The sequence below is a fragment of the Psittacula echo genome, assembly GCF_963264785.1.
Source record: "Psittacula echo genome assembly, chromosome: Z".
Taxonomy (NCBI): domain Eukaryota; kingdom Metazoa; phylum Chordata; class Aves; order Psittaciformes; family Psittacidae; genus Psittacula; species Psittacula echo.
This window is the reverse complement of record NC_137742.1, coordinates 40,090,638-40,112,882: the sequence shown is the minus strand read 5'-3', so window position 1 is coordinate 40,112,882 and position 22,245 is coordinate 40,090,638. Positions and strand designations below refer to the sequence as shown.

Sequence of the window (22,245 nt, the reverse complement as noted above, 5' to 3'; positions counted from 1 at the left end):
GTGAGACAGCAAAACATGTTCAAAAAAATCCCACCTTTAGAAGCTGATCTCACATTTTACAATAAATGAAGCTGGTTTTGAAGTTGTTTTGCCAAGGTTTCCAGAACTGCAACAGACATTACTGTCAAATGTTTGTCTCCAAGAAAGAAAAAAAAAAAAAAGAAAAGACGAGATTGTGGTTCACAAAAATGCTCTTTTCTTTCTCCCTAAAATACAGACATTGTCTTGTTAATGAATGCTGAATAAACTACTATTTATCATGAGACAATTGCATTTATAACTTAAAACAACAGCCCACTGTCAATTCCAGCAAAACTATGGTTTAACAAGACAATCACCATGCCAAGTGTTTTCCTCCTAGCTCCAACAGCTCAGAATCACTTTATGTTGCTAACAAGTTTGTTGCCATAATATGATTCTCAATACAAACTAGGCTGTGCCTAAAAAAAATTTTAATTCCTTCAGTAAAGAACTCAGATGAAAGAAATCTAGGTATAAAATAAAAATCAGAACAAACTAGCAAGAATTAACCATGCAGAAGTGGTCCCAAAGAGACCAGAAGCTCTACCCACCACCATAGTCCAGCACAGCTGCATCTCTGAAGAAAAAAAAAAAAAGTGAGTCAGGCTTTTTGTTCTTTTTCAACAAAACACAGAAACAAAAGCAGTAAAACTGCTATGCCATCTTTTCTGTCTTTTCAACTGCAGAGTGCCATAATATTCGCTAGCACAATCGAATAGTTCTTGTGATGACCTTAGATCATTTTCCTACGATTTGCAGTACTATGAGCCAATCTGGATCACTTACCATTGCAGTTCTGTGTATATGGTATGATGTAATAAAGCCAAGTTACATATCTATTTAAGCACTCTAACTGTAAAATCTTGGATTAGGATGAAAATGTTTAAGTCTAATAATATTGTGCTTGAATACTACTCTGAACTTCAGAACACACTGAAGCATATGTGATCAAAAAAGACAAGCAAGAAGGCAGTTGCCTGAGAACAAATTAAAATTTCTTTCTACTCAATTAACAAACCAAAGGGCACAAGACAAAGTCACTGGTGATTTCAAATAAAGCTAAATTTGAATTCATTACAGAGGAACATTAATGAGTAGTTCTGCAGCAGAAAAAGTGTATCCTGAAGAGCAGAAAATAGCATGAAGAGGCACAGGGATGGGAGGGTGATCACAACAGCAGCTGCAGATAAAGAAATGTGCCAACAATTAGTAAACAATGGGTTTCTACTTTAGTTCTCAGATTTCCTAGATTAAATGGGGAAGTTACTTACTATTTTTGATATTGCAAGCAACTGTTGCTATTTCTTACAGTTAAAAAAAAAAAAAATTAAAAAGAGAACAGCAAGCATGCAATATTGTTTACTGTTAACCAACACAGCTTATCCAAAGTTTTCACAATACTTCAAGTTACATTTAAGTATACAATAGTTTCAGTCACAAAAACCAAGCAGAACAATAAAACTACATAAGGCCTTGAAATCAGAAGCACAGTGTATTTTTGGAATATTACTTTGTTTACAAATCGGCTACATATAATTCAGTTTCTTTTTCATAGTTTTATTCACAAAAAATGCATTGAAGGCAAAGGCAACTTACAAAGTTTGTTGTTTATTTTACTATTAGTTAATAGAAAAATGTCAACATTCTCTTCTTGCCCTCCACTCCAGCCAATTAGTAAAGTTTCCATACAATACTCGAAAACCAATAAGCTTTTATACTGAATATCCAAAAGTAAGCCTGATCAGACAACTGCATATTTGCAAATTGTTTATTACAAAGTTGGGTAAGCATTCAGGTTCTTTATAATGAAATATTGCACCTCTACACAAACAATGTTTAAAACTACAAGGTCCACAAAGACTTCCAGGTTCTAAAAGTCTTACTGGTTTCAAAGTACTCAGTGACCTCAGTAGCAGTCACATAAATGATATTTGCATTACAATAATGATAACTTGCAGCATTATTTTGGCAAGATTAGGACTGCTGAGAAGATGAGTAGGTAAATTTGTTTAACATGAAAAGTAAGGGACAATACAAGAACAAAACAACTAAAGTACAACTAAGCACAAAAGATAAAAAGAAATACGGAAAGAGAGAGCTATTTTGACCACCTCCCCTATAACAGGGCATGGGTTATCCCCAGTGACTCTCTATTCTTATTACATACATAAATATTTGCTTACATTTCATGGTTATTACATTTTTATAGAACAACTGCTTAGAAGTCTGGTTTTTAATTTACACCTGTGCAACAGAGTAAGTCACAGTACATTTTGAGATGTTTAAAAAATATTTTTAAACTTGGTTTTGATATGCTAAAGCATTTGGCAACACCTTTACAGCATTTAATTTCTATAATTACAATTTCATACAGTACTCCTTGTGATTTTTTTTTTGTACATCTAAGACGACAAAACCTCACACAGTAATATGAACTGCCAAGCTTGACTGCATGATCATGTAATTCCAGTTTATAACACTGGCATTAAAACCTTCATTAATCATGTTGACAAATCATTACCTGTACATTTAATGAAGGCAACCAAGATGATTTGAAAACACAACCTTCAGGTTTTATGTTATATATTTATTAAGGCATGCAGTTCTGCAACGAAATGAAAAGCATATAAATCTACAAGGAAAATTATAAGTTCACCAGTTCCTGTGACACAAACTGTTTTAATCTTTCGAGGTACTGTCCATAGAGTTCCACGTCATTATGGCCCGCTCCTTCTACCCACAGTGGTTCTACAGGTCTCTGGCAGCGCTCAAACAATGCTAGGCCATGCGAAAAGTCAATTACTTCATCTTCAGTCCCATGGATTATTAGCACAGGAGATGTTATTTTAGAAATTTTGTCAATGCTGTAAGAAAAAGATTACATCTATGAACACAGTGAGCTTTATTAGATCTTTTTGAAGGACCAGATGGTTGACTTAACTTTTTAATTACACATTGTAGTTTCAACAATTTCAATTGTTTCATTGTAGTTTAACAATTTCAACAGTTTAAATCATTACAAAATTAGATCTTAACAACACCCTGGAAGCCACTACAGAAGCACATGTAAAAAAACACTACTGGAAACTATTAGAATCGAATAACAGAGCAATCCATCTAGAACGGATATTTGTTACCATGTTACATTAAAACCAAAAAAAGCCACAGGACTGATGAAAGCATTAGTTCAGAGTCTTCCAGTAAAAAAGGGCTTGTCAGAAGTGAAAAAATTTTAGCACTTAAAGTTTGACCATTTATGGGGCAAAATGTCTTTGAAGTTAGATGCTTAAAAATACAAGTTGTTTTTTGAGACAAGCATACAACTTTGTAATGGCCAATACTGGCATTAGTTCTGAAACACATAACAGGGATTTCCTTCAGTTAAGGTCTACATAGCTTTTCAGTCTTCGCTGCTTATAGAAACATGCAAAAGACTGTTCAGTTACCGAGATTAACAACACACTTGACTAAAACTGCTTGTTACATTTAATGGTATTAGGGGTTACATATAGGAAACTAAACACTTCTTTACAGATACCCAATGAAATTATTAGAGATGTGAAAAACCTAGATTACAAAGTTCTGTAAACTCCTTTAAATCAAATGTTGTTCATTGTTGTTATTCACTCTGACTTTCCTTCAACTGTTGTTTTTTAAACCTCCGAAAGAAGCTTCAGAGAATTTGCCATATTACTCATTTCTTAGTCTAAAACTTCTATAATAAGGATGCATGCAGAATAAAAAAAAAAAAAAATTAATATCCTAAAACTTACTTTGGGAATGCATCAAAGCAATAAGTCTTCTTCGTATCAGGAAAAGCTACTCGCATTCCTGAGGTCAATGGAGAATGAAGAATTACAGCAGCACTTTCATATCTAGCAGCAAGATCCACAGATGGTACTGTTCCTATACTCTGGCCATATATAATCACATTTTCAGGACGGATTCCATACCTAGAAATTTAAAAATGTTAACCAAAGCGTCATATAAATTGAAACAGACAAAACTGCAACTACACAATTAGGCAAAATAAGCATTTGTGAAGAATAATATTTCCTGAAGGTGACAAAGTATGAAACAGGAGCTGGTAGAAGAACAAGCAGGTATATTCGAGCACATTCCTGACTTAAAGACACAATTATTTAATCTGTACTTCTAGTAACTTTTTTACCTTATGCCTCAATGATACTGAAATATGGTTTGTTTTGTTTTATTGTTTTTTTAAATGCGGATTTGTGAACGCAGTTGCGACTTCTTGTTGAAAGCCTTTACTGCTAACCCTAGCGGACCTACAACAGAAAACTGATTAGAGCTTTGTTAACTCTATGGTTATTATCAAGCAGAGCATAATCAAATATACAAAAATTTGGTTGGCTTTACTCTTCTAATACCCAATAAAAACCGCAAGCTGCTAATACTGGTCAGCAATTTAGTGGGACTTAAATCATGCCCAGATAGTGCCCAGAGTAGTACACATTCTATGTAGTAGCAAAGATGCTTCTTTCTTATCATAGTTGATTTGACACGTAACCTAACACCTAACCCACAATTAAGACAGCCCTATAAGCACTACAAAATTAAAGTTAAAGCCTCCTAGTAAGATGAAAACACTATTTTTTTCTTCAAAAGAGTCATGAAACATCTAGCTAACATTTACACAAGTCATATCTAATATATTGTCCTGGTTTCAGCTGTAATGGTTTGGTTTTTTTTACTTCCTAGTAGCTGCTGCAGTGCTGTGTTTCAGCTTCAATCTGAGAACAATGCTGATAACACACCAATGCTTTAGTTGTTGCTCAGTAGCCCTTACCTTGATGAAGGACTTTTTCAGTCTCTCACGCTCTGCCAGGGAGGAGGGGAAGCCAGAAGGAAGCAGAGACAGCACACCCAATCCAAACCAGCCAAAGGGGTATTCCACATCACAGCACATCATGCCTAGTATATAAACTGGGTGGCAGTCACCCCGAAGGGACCGATTGCTGGTCAGGTTGGGCTGGCTATCAGTCAGCAGGTCGTGAGCATTGTGCACCACTTGTGGCTTTTGTGTTGGGTTTTTTCTTTTCCTTTTTTAGTGTTATATTCTCTACCCCTGTTATTTCCCTTATCATTTTTATTAGTAGTAGTTACTGGACTGTTTTTATCTCCGCCTGTGGAGTTTATGTTTTGATTCTCCTTCCCATCCTGCTGCATGGGGCAGGAAAAAAAGGGGAGAGTGAGTGAGCGTCTGCATGGTTTTGAGTTACTGGATGGGCTTAAACCAGGACAGTCCTTTGTGTTGCTCAACATGGGGCACAAAAGGTTAAGATAACAACAGATCTGACCAGAGTGTGTCTAAACATATTTGTGATAAGCATTCATTGTTTCAGAGTGATAGTCATTCATCACAATGTTGATTTATTTGCTCTCAGAGTTGTGCTTGGTCTCAGAGTTTCATTATGTCACACCTTACTTGCAGCCAGTATTTGCTTTTTTGGTGTTTATCAGATTTGAGGCCTAGGCTAAGGTTCTTGTTTTGTTTATTATATGATAATCACTTGTGATACAATAGAATTAGTGATCATGAAACTGATCTGGTATGTGTTCTCAGCACTGCCATCATCTCTATACTTTGAGAAACACGTAATGGGAATTATTAAGAATGACAACTCTTTTTTCCTCACTTGGAGGGACACCCTATGGAGGAGACATCCTCCCGTGCCTTCTGCTCTCCCACTAGGCTGATTACAATGGCATTTGAGAATTTTAAAGATTTTCAATATTCTTTGAATACCCTTGAAACCAGCCTGCTTCTTTTGCTGGGAACCATCATTTTGTTGAATATGGTTCAGGTCTTAGATAGTTGTTTAACTATCCTGGGTTCAGCAGTAACAGTCATTTTTTCTCCTTCTTAGTAGCTGTTGCAGCGCTGTGTTTTTGACTTTCAGTCTGGGAACAGAGCCGATAACACTGATGTTTTTAGTTACTGCTCAAATGTTTAGCCTGAACAAGGACTTTGTGAGTCTCATGCTCTGCCAGGGAGGAGGGGAAGCCGGGAGGAAGCAGAGACAGGACACTTGACTCAAACTAGCCAAAGAGGTATTCCATACCACAGCATGTCATGCCCAGGATGTAGAACTGAGAGTCACCCAGAAGGGCTGGAACTCTGCTGGGTGGGGGGCGAGGTATCGGTCGGCAGGTGGTGAGGTGTTGTATTCTCTTGTTATTTCATTTATCATTATTATTATTGGTGGTAGCAGTAGTGATTTGTGTTATACCTTAGTTATTAAACTGTTCTTAACCCGTGGGAGTTGCATTCTTCCGATTCTCCTCCCCGTCCCTCCAGGAGCAGGGAGAAGAAAGGACAGGGGGGAAGTAGACTGCGTGGTTCTAGTTTACGGCTTGGCCTTAAACCACTACAACCTTAAATAAGAATATCACCTGGAGATCTTTCCCGAGGCTGGCCAGTCATGAGTGGCAGGGTGTGTGGGACAGTATAGGCAAGTAGTTAGGCCAGTGGGGCTCTCCAGTGCTTTGGAACTTCACCCTTGAACAAATGTGAAATCCAGGAAAGCTGGTGAAACACTTAGACAAGGTATGCTGTTGTTCTGGCAATAGCAGACAGGGACAAATAACCACAATATGCTGGGGCTTGGTCTGCACCTACAGAGCCCTGCTCAACACTATCCAGTACCCTCAAAGGGAAAGCACCTCTGGACCTGATGGCAAAGCAACAGATAACAGGGCTACTCCATCCCCAGTAACAGGCACAGAAGCCACTCCAACCCCAGTAGCAGGCACTGCAGCTGATCCTAAGTACCAATCTATGACAATATCAATTGCCACTATAAGCAAGAGGAGATGTAACTCATGTAGTGAAGGAAGATGAAGAAGGCTCAATGCCAGAACCAGAGGGGCAACAGCTGAACAAGAGGAATTAGTACAAGAAACAGAGGAAGATGAAGAGGTAAGTTCTCAATCCCTGTCCTTGATGGAGCTGTGGAATATAAGAAAAGATTTCAGCTGCCCTCTAGGTGAGCACACCATCACCTGGATACTCTGATGCTGGGACAATGGGACCAACAGTAACAAACTAGAGGGTAAGGAAGCCAAGCAGCTGGGATCGCTTCCTAGAGAAGGGGGAATTGTCAAAGCAATTACAATAGGGAAACAAATCCTCAACTACTGGAGGTGGCTCTTGTCAGCTGTTAAGGAAAGGTTTCTCTACAAGAAGTGTATGTCACTGAGGCAAGTGGACCACTTTATTACATGTGCTTTTCATTGCTTTTCATGATGGAGATAATGAAGTATTGTTCAGTATCTTACAAATATGGCTAATTGTATGCTGTGTAGGTCACCAAACACTAAAAGTCTCAAAATCAGGAGCATTAGGAAAAAAACATGTTTCACATGTATCAAGACATTCAAATTACCAACCAACAAAACTCAAAAATTCACAAGTATTTTCCAATAAGCCAGAAAACATATCCTGCATGTTACATCAACATGCAACAAACATTAAATATCTAGGAAGGTTTCAAGAAGAACAATTACATTTAAGTTGTTACTAAAATATAAGTATCACTAGCAAAACTTACTGAGCAGCCCAATAAGCTTTCTAAATTTGAGCTAAAATTCACTGTTCACAGCTAACATTGTCTACTTAAATATTTATTTAAATTGTGTTCTGCTAGAGTGAAACATAGACGCTGTAAAAGTATTAGCATAGATACAGATAGTCCTGATGCATTCATAGAATCTATGTAATTACTATCAGTGTTTTGGAGAAAGTTTCTAGGATCATAATCAAGAGATGTAAAACACTAAAACTCAATCATCAGCCTGGAACTACAGGCAAGCCCTTTACTCCACAACAGTTCTCAGAAAATAAAACAACATTCTGATTTACAAATATTTTTCTCAAAACTCCAACACACAAAAATACAATAAATTAGAACTCTGATGTAAGGTCTTCACTCTTTCTGTAGCTCTTCTGAAAGAACACCCAAGAACATCTATCTATCTAGCATCTATCCTTCTACAATTAATCTCCGAACTGAAAACAATTCAAATCACATTTATCCATTCTGAAAGTACAGTATGGCTTTCTATCCCTTTTATACAATCTGAACAAAACTCATTAGTACCTGAGAATTTGCATCATTAGTATAACATGGAATTTGCTCAGCATGTTATAACATAACATAATTTTCAAAAAACCTTGCAAATTATCACTCTGACATTTCCTTGGGTATTGAGTTTTACAAGACGCAGGCCATTGCACAGGAATTTAAAGCAAAACTTAAAAGTGTATTTTGCAGCATGTATTCTCCTCTTTACCTTCCCCCTCCCAACCCCCCGAGCTGGTTTTGGATCCAAATCCTTCAGCCTAAACTGAACTACAAAAAGTGACCCAAGAAAAATATTTACTATATTTGGATTAAAGTAACCTTTTCTCCAGCACAGCCGAACAGGTTGCCTTCACAGCACCCACTAGAAATGACTTTGCAGTCTGGAAACAAAAATACTCAGGCAAATCACCAGAAGTGGTGATTCAAAGCAGACTTTTGCATATTGTCACTTGGGAAAACAAAAACCAAAAAAACCCAACACAAACCAGCCTAAAAATCACAACCAGCCAAAACGAACACCAACAACAAAAACACCAACCCAATCAATAGCAAAAAAACCCCAAGAAGTTTGGAAACCAGAGACCAGCATCTGCTGTCTCCAGTCTTCTTCTCCTGAACTGGCATCTGAAAAGTTCAGGGAAAATGAAGAGTCCCTCAGTTCCTCTCTCCCAGAATTATCACTTTCTAAGATAAACCAGAAGAACTCTTAACAGGTAACTGTTGGCAAATTCCTCAGTCACAAAATCTGTCTACTCCTCCCTTTCGACAGCCCTGTAAACTCCAGGTAAACTCCAAGAAGTTTGGTAGAAAATTTTAGTGGACTATGCACCTCGTCTCTCAAATGAGGAAGAGTCAGATCAAGAGAAAAACTGTTCTCTCAGTGCCTTAGAATTACAGGCTATCCTGAGGAAGGGGAACATGATAGTTACAGAGCCATATGCTGTTAGTAGCTGCTCTGATAACAAAAGCTCACAGACATGCTATAAAACCCGATTACATCTTCAAAAGCTCATTATGTCGATCATAGAGGTAATGTAAACACTATTGTCCACTCTAATCTTAGATAACTTGTGTCAGAAGAGACAGAAGTTCAGTTTGTTGTTTGTAACAGTGGGGATTTGTATGTTGTGTTTTTTTGTGGGGTTTTTGGGTGTTTTGTTGGGGGGGGGCAAGGGTGGGGTTTTGTTGAGGTTTTGGTGGGGTTTTTTTTGTTTGTTTGGGTTTTTTTTTGGTTTTTTTTTTTTTTTTCTTTAATCCATAATCATTACAAAGGACCTCAGTATAAAGATCTTAAAAGCACTTGTGCAAAGATGTACCTTCTCAGAGAAGGTGTTCTTCCTCAGGGACAAGCTATTCTGGACTGAATCTGGCATAAAATTCAGATAGGTATTCTCTGCAGCTCAGCATTTTTCTCTTCTCCACAGCAACTGAGGTTTCAATTCTTTTAAATTCTTTTCAGGTCTTTTTTGACCAAGACCTGATTCATCCTTCATGTTCATGCACCTACAGCCTACCTGTCTACAAAACACATGGAATTTGAAAAGCAGTTTAATATAACTAGATGTACCTCCATTGACATAAACTTGCCAACCTCCACACAGAATGGCTGAACACTCAAACTTCTGCCCTGTTATCACGCTAAAGGAAGAAGTTAAAGGAAAAGGTTAGTATCCCTAGGAAGCTAAGCTATTGCCAAACAGAAGGGAAACACTTTCCTATTTGCATCCTCAGCCACATGTTGCCATTGGGCTTCACCAGCTCTTTTAGGAAACTAAGTTAACCTCCTTTGGGAGTATAGGAGCAACTATTTTTCTGCTCCTTTGTGCTGCGTGTCTTAAGGGCCAAATAAGAAATGACATGCTAGCCAGTAGATTGTTGTAACTGTAGCATCAGAGCACTCCGTATAATCAGGGCCCAAGTGAACATAGGGCAACTAATGAAGGCAGTATCCTCTTCTGTAAGCCTACATATGCTGATCAGACCTAGACGGTCTCTTGTAAAAGAGGCAATCCTAAACACTCTGAACTGATCTTTTCCGCTTCTGCAGGAAAAGAACTGCTAAAACAGCAATGAAATAATTTTCCTCTTCTCCTTTGTGACAGACTTCACAATGTTCTGTAGCAGAAACTCTTTCACCATTTCCTTTATATTTCTGTCTCTCTAACAAGACCTTTTCTGCACTTTAATTATCTCAGTGGCTGTCCACCCTTCTCAATCCCTCCCTCCTCTTTTTCTGTTTTCACAGAATCATAGAACAGTTCGGGCTGGAAGATGATCTAGTCCAATGAGGTTGCTCAAAGCACCGTCTGACTTTACCTTGAACACTTAAATTGGATATTCATCACACACCACTTACACTGGATACTCACCATATTATATACTTTCACTGGATATACATCACATTATCAGTTTGCAATACGCAAACTTCAAAAATGAATGTCTGGTTGTAACAAGCGGTTTTTTTGTTTTGGTCTTTTTTAAACTTAAGTTACATTTAACAGCCAAATGCCAGCTGAAATTACCATACTATACTTACAGGCTCTTAAAGAGTACCTGCTATTTTGCCCTTGATATATTTAAGGGAGACAGAAAGCAATTCCTCTTTTTACTTCTGAACTGCTGTTAATCTAGAAGACTTGCTCACTTTACAATAATAAAGCATCTGTAAAATCAACATCAGAAGGGTACATTTTCAATAGTACCTCTCAGATTCACGCTAATGAAGAGCTATAGATGCCCCAGAGAGTCTACTGTTTGTGAAGCTAGTGCAACACACATTTAGCCAACTGACAGCAGTGCTTGAGGCTCTTGGAACAAGGGGGAACATCCTTAGGGAATTTTCAATCCACATTTCAGGACCTTTTGTCATCATGCACATAACACACAAAATTGCATCTACAAGTTGCAGAAATATGAAGGGCATGAACAATCTCCACACCTTTAACTATCATTCCAGGCCATAATAAGATTTGGGAGCATACAGCTCTTCCTCAACTCAGATGCAGATTCCCCTTTTACATATATAAGACAAAACAATGCTAGAAGAAACAGGAACTATGTCTTATGAGAGGCAAGCCCATTGACCACTTGGGTAGTAATAAAGAAACTGCACCTTCTCTGCCTCTCTCATGATGGTTTGCCCTTTTCTGAACCTTACCATGCTGCTGGTACATTTGTCTTAATGGCAAGATTTCATTAGAAATTGAGCTACATTATCAATTTAAATAAAAGCTCAATTTAAACAAAAGCTCGATTTCTCTCCAATTATTCAAAGTTAAGGTACCTTATCTTCTAGCAAAAACTCCCACCCTACTTTTGAATAAAAAAGCCAAACCAAACCCCAAAAAAACCCCACTCACAACATAATTCGTGAATTCCCTTCAACAGCACAATATGTTGTTCCTGGACAGAACAGGCTATTTATACCTCACTTCTGGAGGTATATATTTTTTACACTTCTAGCTAATATCCAGATTTTTTTTTTTATTCCAATATTTGACTGTTCAAATTACGGACATTATGTCTACTCTGACACACCAGTCTGATGGTGAGATTTACCTTTCAATTTTTCAATTATTCTATCGTTCATGCTAAGCAACAATGAAAAGAAGGTTGTTTGGTTTCTTAAAGGTAAACCTGATAATGAAGTAACTCCAACAAGTCTTCAAGTTTCTGAAGGAGTGCCACCTGCCCTGCATTTGCCTGGGGCTGGTTAAACTTTTCCACCCTTCCTAGGGTGTCATCAAAGGCCTTCAGAGACTGGGACAGCAGGAAATAGGCGTACCCCAAAATGACTCCTGGCATTTCAACACTTCGTACCTATGACAGTCTGAAAAAGAATGTCCTCACTTGCAGCTTCTATACAGTCCGATGCACATGAACATGCAATGATGCACAATTTTCCCAAACATGATGGCAGTGAATCACCTTGCCTTCTTGCAGTCAGCATCCTCATGGATAGCTACTGCTTCCTATATAAATACTCAAAGCAGGTGAAGAATAGGGATACAATTCAGAATCTGCATCTGCTGTTTACCTCTTCTCATCTGCTGCCAAGTTATCTTTCCATATTAATTTATATGAATTATAATATTCACATGCCCTTACAGCAAAGTGGTGTTGAACAAATTTCACTAACACCCTCAATACTAGTATTCCAGACTATTTCACCCTAGGTGCCCAGTCTCCACTGGGCAGCTGTACCAAATTTAACACACAAAATGTACAAAATGTACAAAATGTACAAAATGTACAAAATGTACAAAATGTACAAAATTTAACACACTAAGGTATCTCCAACAAAAGCACCTGTGTTGACAATACAATGAAGTCCTCATCAGCATTTTAGTTACCCAGAAACACCTTTTAATACTGGGATCTATGATCCCATTTTGCAGAAGAGGGAATGCAGGGAGCTGTGGGTGGCTGTGATCAACCTTCGTCCCACAAAGGTAATTTCTCCATTCTGTTCTTCATCCCATCGCAATTTGTGAGGTACACTTTAAAAGTCTAGGACCCCTTTCTTCTTTCATTCCATCAACATGAATTTCAGAGGAGCTGCAGGTATACTTATATCTGTCCTGCAAACAATCCACTGAATAGATTTGTTTTTGCAGAACACTTACATTATAAAACAGTAAAGACGGTGCCAGTGTAACACTGACAGAACAGGCTATACTAGAAAGGTGAATCGATGCTGCTGCAAATGCTCAAAGGCTGCATTCTGGTCTAGATATTCAGCAAGTATTTAAACACAGCTGAACACTGTCTCAAGGCTCAAGAGAGTACCACAGACTGGTAACCAAACTCTGTGAGCCAGTATATCCAGAGTCACGTAGGAGGGAGAACTTCAGTACATTCAGCGTTCAGATGGAAGGACAAGACTAGGTCTGCCAATTAGGAAGTTGCTGAAAGTGCCACAGTATAAACTAGTAACACCAACCACTTTTTAAGCATGGGAAAAAATCATCAGTTAATCTTCACAAAATCCAGAAGCTGGATAGATCAATCCAAGCTCTATACACTCTACAGAATTATGTATTTCTGAAATAGGTTTTGACACATTTTTATGAAGACAGCAAATAGAACTGAAGTGAGGTCACTCCTGAATTAAGAGGGACAAGCAGACAGATGTAGAAGGTATTTAGTCGTCCCCCCACAACAATGCCTGTTTGGCAAAAGGGATGTTCAGACAGGATATTATAATGAAAAACCTTGTTTAATTAGTGAAGGTACACTATGTACAGTTCAAGAATGGAGGCAAGTATTCAAGTTGCAATCACATTTCCTTGTAAGTTTTCAATCAGAAATTTGTTAAGGGGAGGAAGAGACAATAATTACAAATTAGTTTATAAAAAGAGCCTGTAAACTGACAAACATAATTAAGTCTCACTATCTACCTCTCTTCAATTTTCTGGTGCATTTAAGTAATCCAGAACATCCTCCACATTGTTCAAAATGGTATTATGGTTTTGGTCAATGTTACTGAATATTTCACAAAGTGGCTATCTTTCAGATCACCTATCAACTACAAACCATGGTCACCCATGCACCTGTTGCAGCTCTTAGCTTACAGACAGAATCTAGTTGTATCTCAATTTTCCACTGCATTCAAAACAAATGCCTAAACCCAATCTAACAACACAGTACACGCTTTTGAATATGAGGCTGAACACATGTGCCCTGTGGTTGTATGATGTTTATGATAATAAGTATTCTTCCCAGTTTAATATATGAATAAAATATACTTCTTTAAAAAGAGGTATCACATATTTGTCATAATGCTAAAAAAAAAAAAAAAAAAAAAAAAATCACAAGACAACATGTGTGTTTCAAACACTGAAAAGTGATAACGCACTCCAAAGCAATAGGAAAATAGCTAATATTGATCAAGTTCTAAATTCACTGCAACAACTACCAAGCTCCAGAATTTAAAGTCTTTATGTATGCCCTTACACTATATCACATCCCTGGTATTGTATTATTAAACAAGATGCTCAAGTTATAATGATCAAACCATAACATCCTGCTCTACACTAAATTCAGATTTGCACAGCTTTTTGGTGCTAAACACACAATATGATTGGAGTTTTTTGGTGAACATCTATTCTTATTATCACATAGCATTTTAAAAAACAATCTTTGTAGCTTTAACCAAGAATATTGCTCTAAATGGAACAAAACATACTGAAAAATGCTCTCAAAATTCAGAATTGGGTACTCAGTGGTGCATTTATGTGGTGCCTATGATTCTTACCCATATAACAGAATGCCTCTGGAGTGTTACATATTACTATTTTATCTCCCTAAAACCATAGGCTTAGAATGCAGAAATTGATGAAATAATATCCTTCCAATTTACATCTTCTTCTTTGTCCAGTTTTAACCTATTTGAGCTTACACCACCAATTAAAATTCCAGGATTTTATTCCCATCATAATGTATTTACACGGATCAATTATAACCTCTCCCACAATATTTTGCCAAGATAAGAAACTTTTTTTTTTTAATATAGAAACGTATCTTTAGAAATGTTGTAGCTGCTAGTGTGAATTCTGAAACAAAGGTGGTATGACCACCATACAGTAATCCAGAGTTTCACCAAGTTCTCTCATAACAGCTTTTACACAGTCCCTCTCTGCAAAAAACAGTAGGTGATGGAATTGTCGGAAAAAACAACACACATTTCCCCTCACCCACATCACACCAGTGGTTTAGTTAGTGGGGAATTGATTATTATAGGTTTTTTCCATCTTTTGATATTTATAGCTGAGAAGATCCCAAATTGTGACACAGATTATCTTCTAGTAAATCAAGACTGAAACATACCTTAATAAATTTCAATCAGTTTCAATTTTTCTAGTATACCAATACTATATACTAATCCTTCTCAGTACTAACAACTTCAGTATAAGGCACCACCAATCAGCTTTAATCCTAAAATACAGCATTTCTGTTTAAACTACCAATGCGGATTAAGTACAACCATTTGAAGAACACACTGTAAAAGAAAAATAGCAACTAATGTCTTACCTTGTCCTAAGGGCCACCCAAGCAGCATCAATGTCAGCATACAGATTCTTCTCTGTTGGCTTCCCAGAACTTGCACCATATCCAGAATAATCGTATGAGAATATGTTGCAATTAATTCGTGAACCCAGTCCTATGTAAAAGCTGCTCATCTGACCCAGGTCAACAGCATTCCCATGTGAGAAGAGCAAAGTATACTTGGCATTAGGTGAGCAACGCACAAACATACAGGCAATCCTGTTACCTTTACTTGTTCTAGTCATGAAGCATTCAATGGCATCTTTTTCTCTAGAAGAATATTGCCAGTCTGCTCGCTCTGAGAGATGTAAAGTCCAGCGACTACCACTCTCATCACACATCAGTGTGTACGTGGGATCAGGAGGTAAAAATGCCAGTTTGGAGGCAATTTTCCCTGGGCATGGTGGACAACAGAACAGGCAACACAGTTCACTAAACGAAAGATTATTCATCTTCTCGGCTGAAACAGGAAGAGAGAATGGTATCAGTTTCTAGTTACAATCCAATATTAAAAAAAAAAAAAACAAAAAAACCCCTCATGTCAAATGTGAACATAACCCCTCCAGAATATGTAATTTTAGTGGAAATATTTAACAAAACACAGATTTAAATATATGTATATAAATTTCTACACAATAGTTTATTTTATATCATCAGCTACTTCAGAATGAGCATATTATTAAAGAAGGGTGACAACTCCAAAAGCTCTGTCAGATATTAAAACTAAAATATTATTATCCAGGAAAGAATAAGCTTAAGTTTTGGAGTTTCTGTGGAGGAAATGAAGTTCCTGTTCTTAAAGCCATAAAGAGAAATGTGCTTCCCTTGACAAATATGTATCTTATAAATAACAAAAATATTTTTGAGTGTTTGCAGCGTACTAAGGCTATGCAGGTTTCTGCAGCCAAAAATCACTACGGCATTTCCTAAATACAGAGAATATGTATGGCAATCATGACTTATGAGCTCCTGTAAGCAGTATCATAAGTATGAAAGGTGCATGAAAGTCAAAACTTACAAGGCAAACCAAAATCCTTCTACTGGCTTAGCAAACACTATAGACCCTCAGTACACTAAAATCTATCCATAACCTCCTCCTTGCTGCACATACTGGCTGACATAAATGTTTCCAAGCCCTTCAAAGAAATAATTAGCTAAGGTTTCCCACATTGCACTTAGGAATTCAGATTATATTAATGACATGACTATTTTTATTCCATGCTTTAACAATACCATCCCAAATCAAATGCTCTATTACAGATATTTGTCAAATCATTACAACCTACACTGCCAATTCAAAGCATTGGCTGACAAAGTGAGAGGAGAAAAAAATGTAAACACACATATACCTAAAGCAAGCTAGGTATACAAGATACTCTCACCCCAAAAAGCAGACATTGTGTCCTTCTCTTAATTTACAGCAGAGAGAAGAGGGGAGGGAAGGGGGAAGGAAATTCTTTGTTCAGACAGTACCTTTCCTCAGAGGCAGGAAGAGTGATAAAATCTGCCAAGAGCCATGCTGGAAACCAGCACACCTATGACAGGTATTTACACTATTTTCCTAGTGTTAAGGCATCTGACATTTCACCCCAATTTTAACTTTTCCATCCCAAGCCCATCTACAGGTCTCAAGCTCGGTTTCTGCCAGGTCACTGCAAACAGAAACATGGTTTCATGTATAAGCTTTGACTGCTAGATACAAGTTTACAAATGGGAACTAAATAAGCTGATTTCTTAGGTCCACAGTCCCATGTTTTTTCAGGAATACTTCGGTACTCCAATAACAAAATCTTACTGCTAAGTATAATACTTGGTGGTATTCAGATCATATTTCAAAGTTTGTCCTCCAACTTGCACATTTTTCATGCCTGTACAAATTTCTTCATAGAAAAGCTTCAAGGACACTGCTGTAAGAATTGCTGAATATAGATTACAGATCAACTCTCTGTATTTTGGACATGTGAATGGTCTCTTCCTTTTGGTAGAGTCTGAATGCATACTGCATATAGCACTACACAGAGTATACCAGTAGAGTAGTAAACAAGACAGTCTGAGAAACAGCGTAAGCATTCTTGGAATACTACTCCTTTTTGTAGGGCACAAACCCCTGGTTTTTTTGCAAAGGCTGCTACAGCCAAGTGCTTTCACCTGAAGTCTCCAGTTTTCTTCAAAACAGAGGGAAAATCACAGACTTTTAGATATGGGTGACCAACACTACCAATTTAGAGATGGCAGGAAGGGTGTATTGATCACCTCCCATAAAAAGATAGATTATCTCTTAAATTAAGATCTAAATGACCATATTTCTGCCAGCTAAAGAAACAACAACCTCATGTATTTATGTAATCATCACAAGTAGTCATTCAAATTTGAAATAGCTCATCTGTTCCCTTTCAGGCGAGATTCCAGTTTAATTTTAACCTGCAAGTCAGGACAAGTGGAAGAGGTCTAGGGATTGACAAAAGGCTTGGTCTACCTTATGCACACGAAAAACTCAATTTTTTTTTTTTTTTCCTTCTTTATTTCTCTTACAGCAGTGGGCACCAAAGGAGACACTTCAACACTACCAAGAAATTTCACATTCACATAAAAACTGCTTTGATGCCTCAACAGGCTTTTTCTGCAAGACCTACTATTCAACCACACTTCTATTTCTATCAGAAACTATTAAATCCATCTGTTCCAAGTAAGTTTCCCACCTTTCAGAAAAGCTGAAGGCTAAAGCTAGATACTACAATTTATTCTAGGGGAACAGGGGGAATATTATTTTACACGAACAATCGAGAAAAATATGTACCTCCAGAAGTGAGGTATGAATAGCTTGTTCTGCCCAGGAACAACAGATTCCGCTCTATTCCAGCATATAACAATAGCTGCAGAATTTCTTACTTGCTTCCCAATACACTTGTCAGAAAGAACTAAAACAGGAGTTTGCATTATTTATAACTATAAACAACCAGCAACACTACAAATATTATCTCACTGAGAAATTGTTTGCTATTTGTCAAAGTAATTTCGGAAGACTGGAAACTGGCCTGTGGAATTCACACACAGGGCAGTACTGCAGTAACCACAGTTAATCAGCTGAGGTGGTACTGTGCCCCCAAGATAGCTTAAATGTGCTAAAAACGGGCTGTTGCCACATGTGACAAATGACTTATACTGAAGACCATGGCTAAAGTATTATTTCTTCCCTATGCTACTCAGTAAAGCAGACTACATATAATGTTCATTTAATCCAGTGGAAACTGTCTACTGAAACTGCAGATCCTGATTCAAGAGTCATTCTCCATCTAAATCACAGCTAGCAACATCTCATTTCTTTAAAACAAACACTCGCTACTTTCTTCGCTCAGAAGACCCAAGAAAAACAGCAGATCTCTAGTATCGTTAACTGAACAAATCTGACACAAAACACCTATTTAATTCCTCAGGAGAATATCTTCAACTAAACGCAGAAAACATTTCCATTATGCTGGAGCTGGTTTGTCATTCACTGAATTCACGAGTGTGTTCTTAACCTCTGGATCTGTAATGGAACCAGGATGCGAGAGTCCCCAAGGTGTACAGAGTAATTCCGATATCACTGTTTAAAAGTTCAACTGAATCAGCATTTCACCAGATGTCATAATTTCACTTTAACTAAACAGGCATAATCTTTCCTCAAAAAGTGTACTGTTCAGACATTTCAATGAGGGATTAAAATTAACGTTACCCAATAGTGGTTTTTTAATGTTCCTAATGTTAGAAAAAAACATACCATGATTTCCTAATGATTCATCCTGCCAAAAATTATTCCAATAAAAAGTCACAAAACCCTCTTCATTTAGCATCACCTAATCTTGGTAAAAGTTTTGGAGATCAACAGTCTTAAGAGACCAATTATTTTATTAAGTCTAAAATATAACTTATGGAAAGTGAGCAAGGTATCACAAAGTGAATTGCGTTAAAAAGCACTCTAATAACAAATGGGCTTGATCCGTGTTTTAGCTGGACTCCTACTGAAGCCTGGCAAAAACAAGACTGACCACAAATTACCTTAATCATACAGTTCCACAAGTACAGATGAGTGACTTTAAATTTGCCTAAGATACCTTGTGAATACTTAAGTTATAGTCTTAACACCTTCTGAGCATGCATGATGTAAACCTCTGTGCTCATTACAGTAGCATGACAGAGATCAACACATCCCAACAACATAGCTATTTCACCTTCTATTTATCATTTCAGTACTAATAAAGAAGCCAGCGCTGTTTTGCATTGCAAGCACACTTCCTAGCTGGTAAAATTGCTAACAAAAAAACCCAAATAAACAAACAAAAACCCCCCAAAACTGAAAAACACCAAAACACACATACACACAAAAAAATTATATATATCTATCCTTTAATTTCTATGGAAAATGTACTTTAAGTGTGAAAATTCTCTGGAAAAAACTGTGGAAAACTGGAACTTCTATTGCACCAAGAAAGGTTAAAAAATAAAACAGAACGCAAGTGTTATCACCCACCCACTCTGGGATAGCTTTTAAAAGGAAGGTCAGATTATTTCATCAAATTTATCTCTAACTCTCTTGTGAATAAAAAGTAACATAGAAAATGATAAATGCATCCACAGGCAGTAATTTCAATCCATTCTTCAGCAATTAACCTTTTCATTAAGGCTGACAGAACAGAGGGGAAGTCTATCTAACCTGAATGAACACCTCAAATATTTATTTTATGATGCTAAGGATAACACAAATGTAGCTCTTTCATGTAAGCAATTATTCCTGACTTCCTCCTTCTGCAAATCATAACAAGAAAGTGGCTCCTATTATTCACATCTTCAAGTACTTCACTACGTATTAGCCTCAAAAGCCAACTCTTGAAAACACTTATCTAGAAATCTTACATTTACAGTAAGTATAAATTATTCTAATTGTAAATCGAAATTAAATTACTTATTTCATAGGAACTATTCAAAAGAGCAAAGTAAGTCTTGTAAATATAGCTCCTGGTTTGTAAATTTTAGTGGTGCTCTAACTGTAACAAGCACAGTATTCAAATTGTTGGGTTTTTTTTGCTTGTTTTTGCTCTTTTTTTGTTGGTTTTGTTTTGGGTTTTAATCATAATGTTTTATTATATACTGCTGAATTAAGAAACTCTAAAGAAGAAAAGAAACTCATGCTTTCGCTGAATACAAAGCAATGAAAACTTGAGTTCAAGCCGTTACTGAAGTACCCATGTTTATTTCAACACCTGCATTACACTAGAAATGAACCAGAAGGGTATGAATATCCTCCAACTACTTCAACAGCAAAAGTAACAGAATATTTAGTGAGGGAAAACAAAGATAAAAATCAGTGTCTGATTAAGTATTACATAAAAAGGATTAAAGTAATTATTAAGACAGAATACACAGGAAGCCAGGAAAAGAACACAAAGGACATCTATTCAATAAGAAAGAGTCATACCAAAAATATGGTGAACTTTTTTGAGGCAGTTTTCAAAGAGCAAAGCAACCTACATAAAACCAGAGAAGCCTGATAGGTTCAAATCTTCATTTTGGCTAGTCTGCTTTTAAACAAATACACTGCTTTACTATGCTTATAAATGCTAGCAATATTATAAAGTTTAACTTGTATATAGAGAGACCTGCTGCTGCTGCTTACTTTGTATACCCCAAAACCTAATGGCAAAGTTGAGAAATGAAAGGGAATACAGCAAACACTATGTGAAAAATCTAGCCATTCCTTCTCACTTAAAGAACAAACTGACCCTCTAAAGAGCCCAGTCAGACAGCTGTGGGATTAAATCAGATTACATAATGTTCTGCATACTCCAAGCAAGACTCTGCACCATGGAACTTCTCTGCTAAAGCCATCTGTAGGCTGACAGGCGCTGAAGCCCCCTCCTGTATTTCAAACACATCAATCTGGTGCTTCACTGCACCAGTCGGTCAATCACTAAGAAGCAGCTATGCTTTTGAAGCCTGTCTATGTTCATATGCTACTATTTTGGTTTCTCCAATCGTGCATTCTTCTAATTACCTTCTGGCCAAATACTTTAAACTTTTAAAATAGTAAAACCCCAGAGCAATTTTAAGGCCAGCGCCACTCCCACCTCAAACAGCAGAAGCTGAAGAAATACATTAAATCGGGCTAGTAAAAACTAAATGAACTCTTCAGGTGTCTGTATCTAAGAACTTTGCAGAAGTCAACATCGCCTACGAGGAGGCACTATTTAGACCCGCTAAACGCCAGTACGTAACAAGCGTTTAAGGAGTCAGCGCGCCTGTTTCCCCAACAAAGGCGGCCACGGCAATATCACAGAGCCGGCAGCCCCGGGTCAGGCCTCTCACCCTGGGCCCTCTGAGCAGGCGGCACCCCCTCGCTGGGAGCTCCGAGGCCAGCAGGGCAGAGGCCCCTGAGCCTGCCCCGAGGCCCAACCCCCACGTCCGGTTCGGGTCCGAGACCCGCACCGCCACCTGCCTTCCTCCCTGAGTAGAAGCCGTTGACTGCCGCGGCCCTTCCTCCCGCCCCATGCCACAGCTCCACAGGGGAGCCGCCGCACGCCTGCCCCAGACAGCGGAGAAATGCTGTGAACAGGAGAGGAGGGCAGAGAAGCGGCCGGACCTGCCGAGCGGCCGCCTCGCTGCCACACCTCGGGAGCACATCCTCGAACCGCAACACCACCACCAGCGTCGAGCCGGGCCCCCGCTGGCTGTGCCCCATCACCCCTTTACCACAAGGTGCCAATCGCCGCAGACCCCGGTCCTGGTGCCGCTGCTGTCTGAGGGCGGAGGAGGGGGCACAGCCCATACCTGCACCTGGAGCTCCTCTGGGAGGAGGCGGCCCCACGCTTCCCCAACTGCCGCCGCTCAAGCCCCGGCCGGCGGGGGGATGGGTGCCGGTTGTGCTGAGTAACGGCGGGCAGCTATCAGCGCCCCGGCCGGCTCCCGCAGCTCTGCAGCCGCGCTCCGCGGTAGTGAACACGCGGCCCCCGGGAGGCTGCTCTCCGCACGGCCTACAAGACCTGCACCCGTCTCACCTCTCCGAGAGACTGCATCGGACCGAGCGGCTGCCTAA

The 22,245-nt window shown here is 38.4% G+C and overlaps 1 protein-coding gene across 2 annotated transcripts; it reads right to left on the bottom strand.

Annotated features, from left to right (window-relative positions):
• Positions 1 to 1,500: 1,500 nt before the first annotated feature.
• On the bottom strand, positions 1,501 to 22,238 carry ABHD17B (abhydrolase domain containing 17B, depalmitoylase). Of its 2 annotated transcripts, none has more exons than XM_080638000.1 (4): positions 22,208 to 22,238; positions 15,162 to 15,636; positions 3,795 to 3,974; positions 1,501 to 2,885 (listed from the first exon to the last, which is right to left on the bottom strand). In XM_080638000.1, the coding sequence occupies exons 2-4, from the start codon at positions 15,626 to 15,628 to the stop codon at positions 2,666 to 2,668; spliced, it is 867 nt and encodes a 288-aa protein (XP_080494126.1). In that variant the 5' UTR covers positions 15,629 to 15,636; positions 22,208 to 22,238; the 3' UTR covers positions 1,501 to 2,665. The 2 variants fall into 2 exon arrangements, with proteins under 2 accessions (XP_080494126.1, XP_080494127.1); XM_080638001.1 differs by lacking the exon at positions 22,208 to 22,238 and adding an exon at positions 21,981 to 22,156.
• Positions 22,239 to 22,245: the final 7 nt, after the last annotated feature.

What these genes read in the sequence shown, in the direction of transcription:
- ABHD17B (XM_080638000.1), bottom strand. Translation starts at nt 15,628, where the DNA reads ATGAATAATCTTTCGTTTAGTGAACTGTGTTGCCTGTTCTGTTGTCCA. An exon ending in TGGGTGGCCCTTAGGACAAG is followed by an intron (nt 3,975 to 15,161) that starts GTAAGACATTAG and finishes TTAAATTTCTAG; the next exon opens with GTATGGAATCCGTCCTGAAA. An exon ending in TGCTTTGATGCATTCCCAAA is followed by an intron (nt 2,886 to 3,794) that starts GTAAGTTTTAGG and finishes TTTTTCTTACAG; the next exon opens with CATTGACAAAATTTCTAAAA.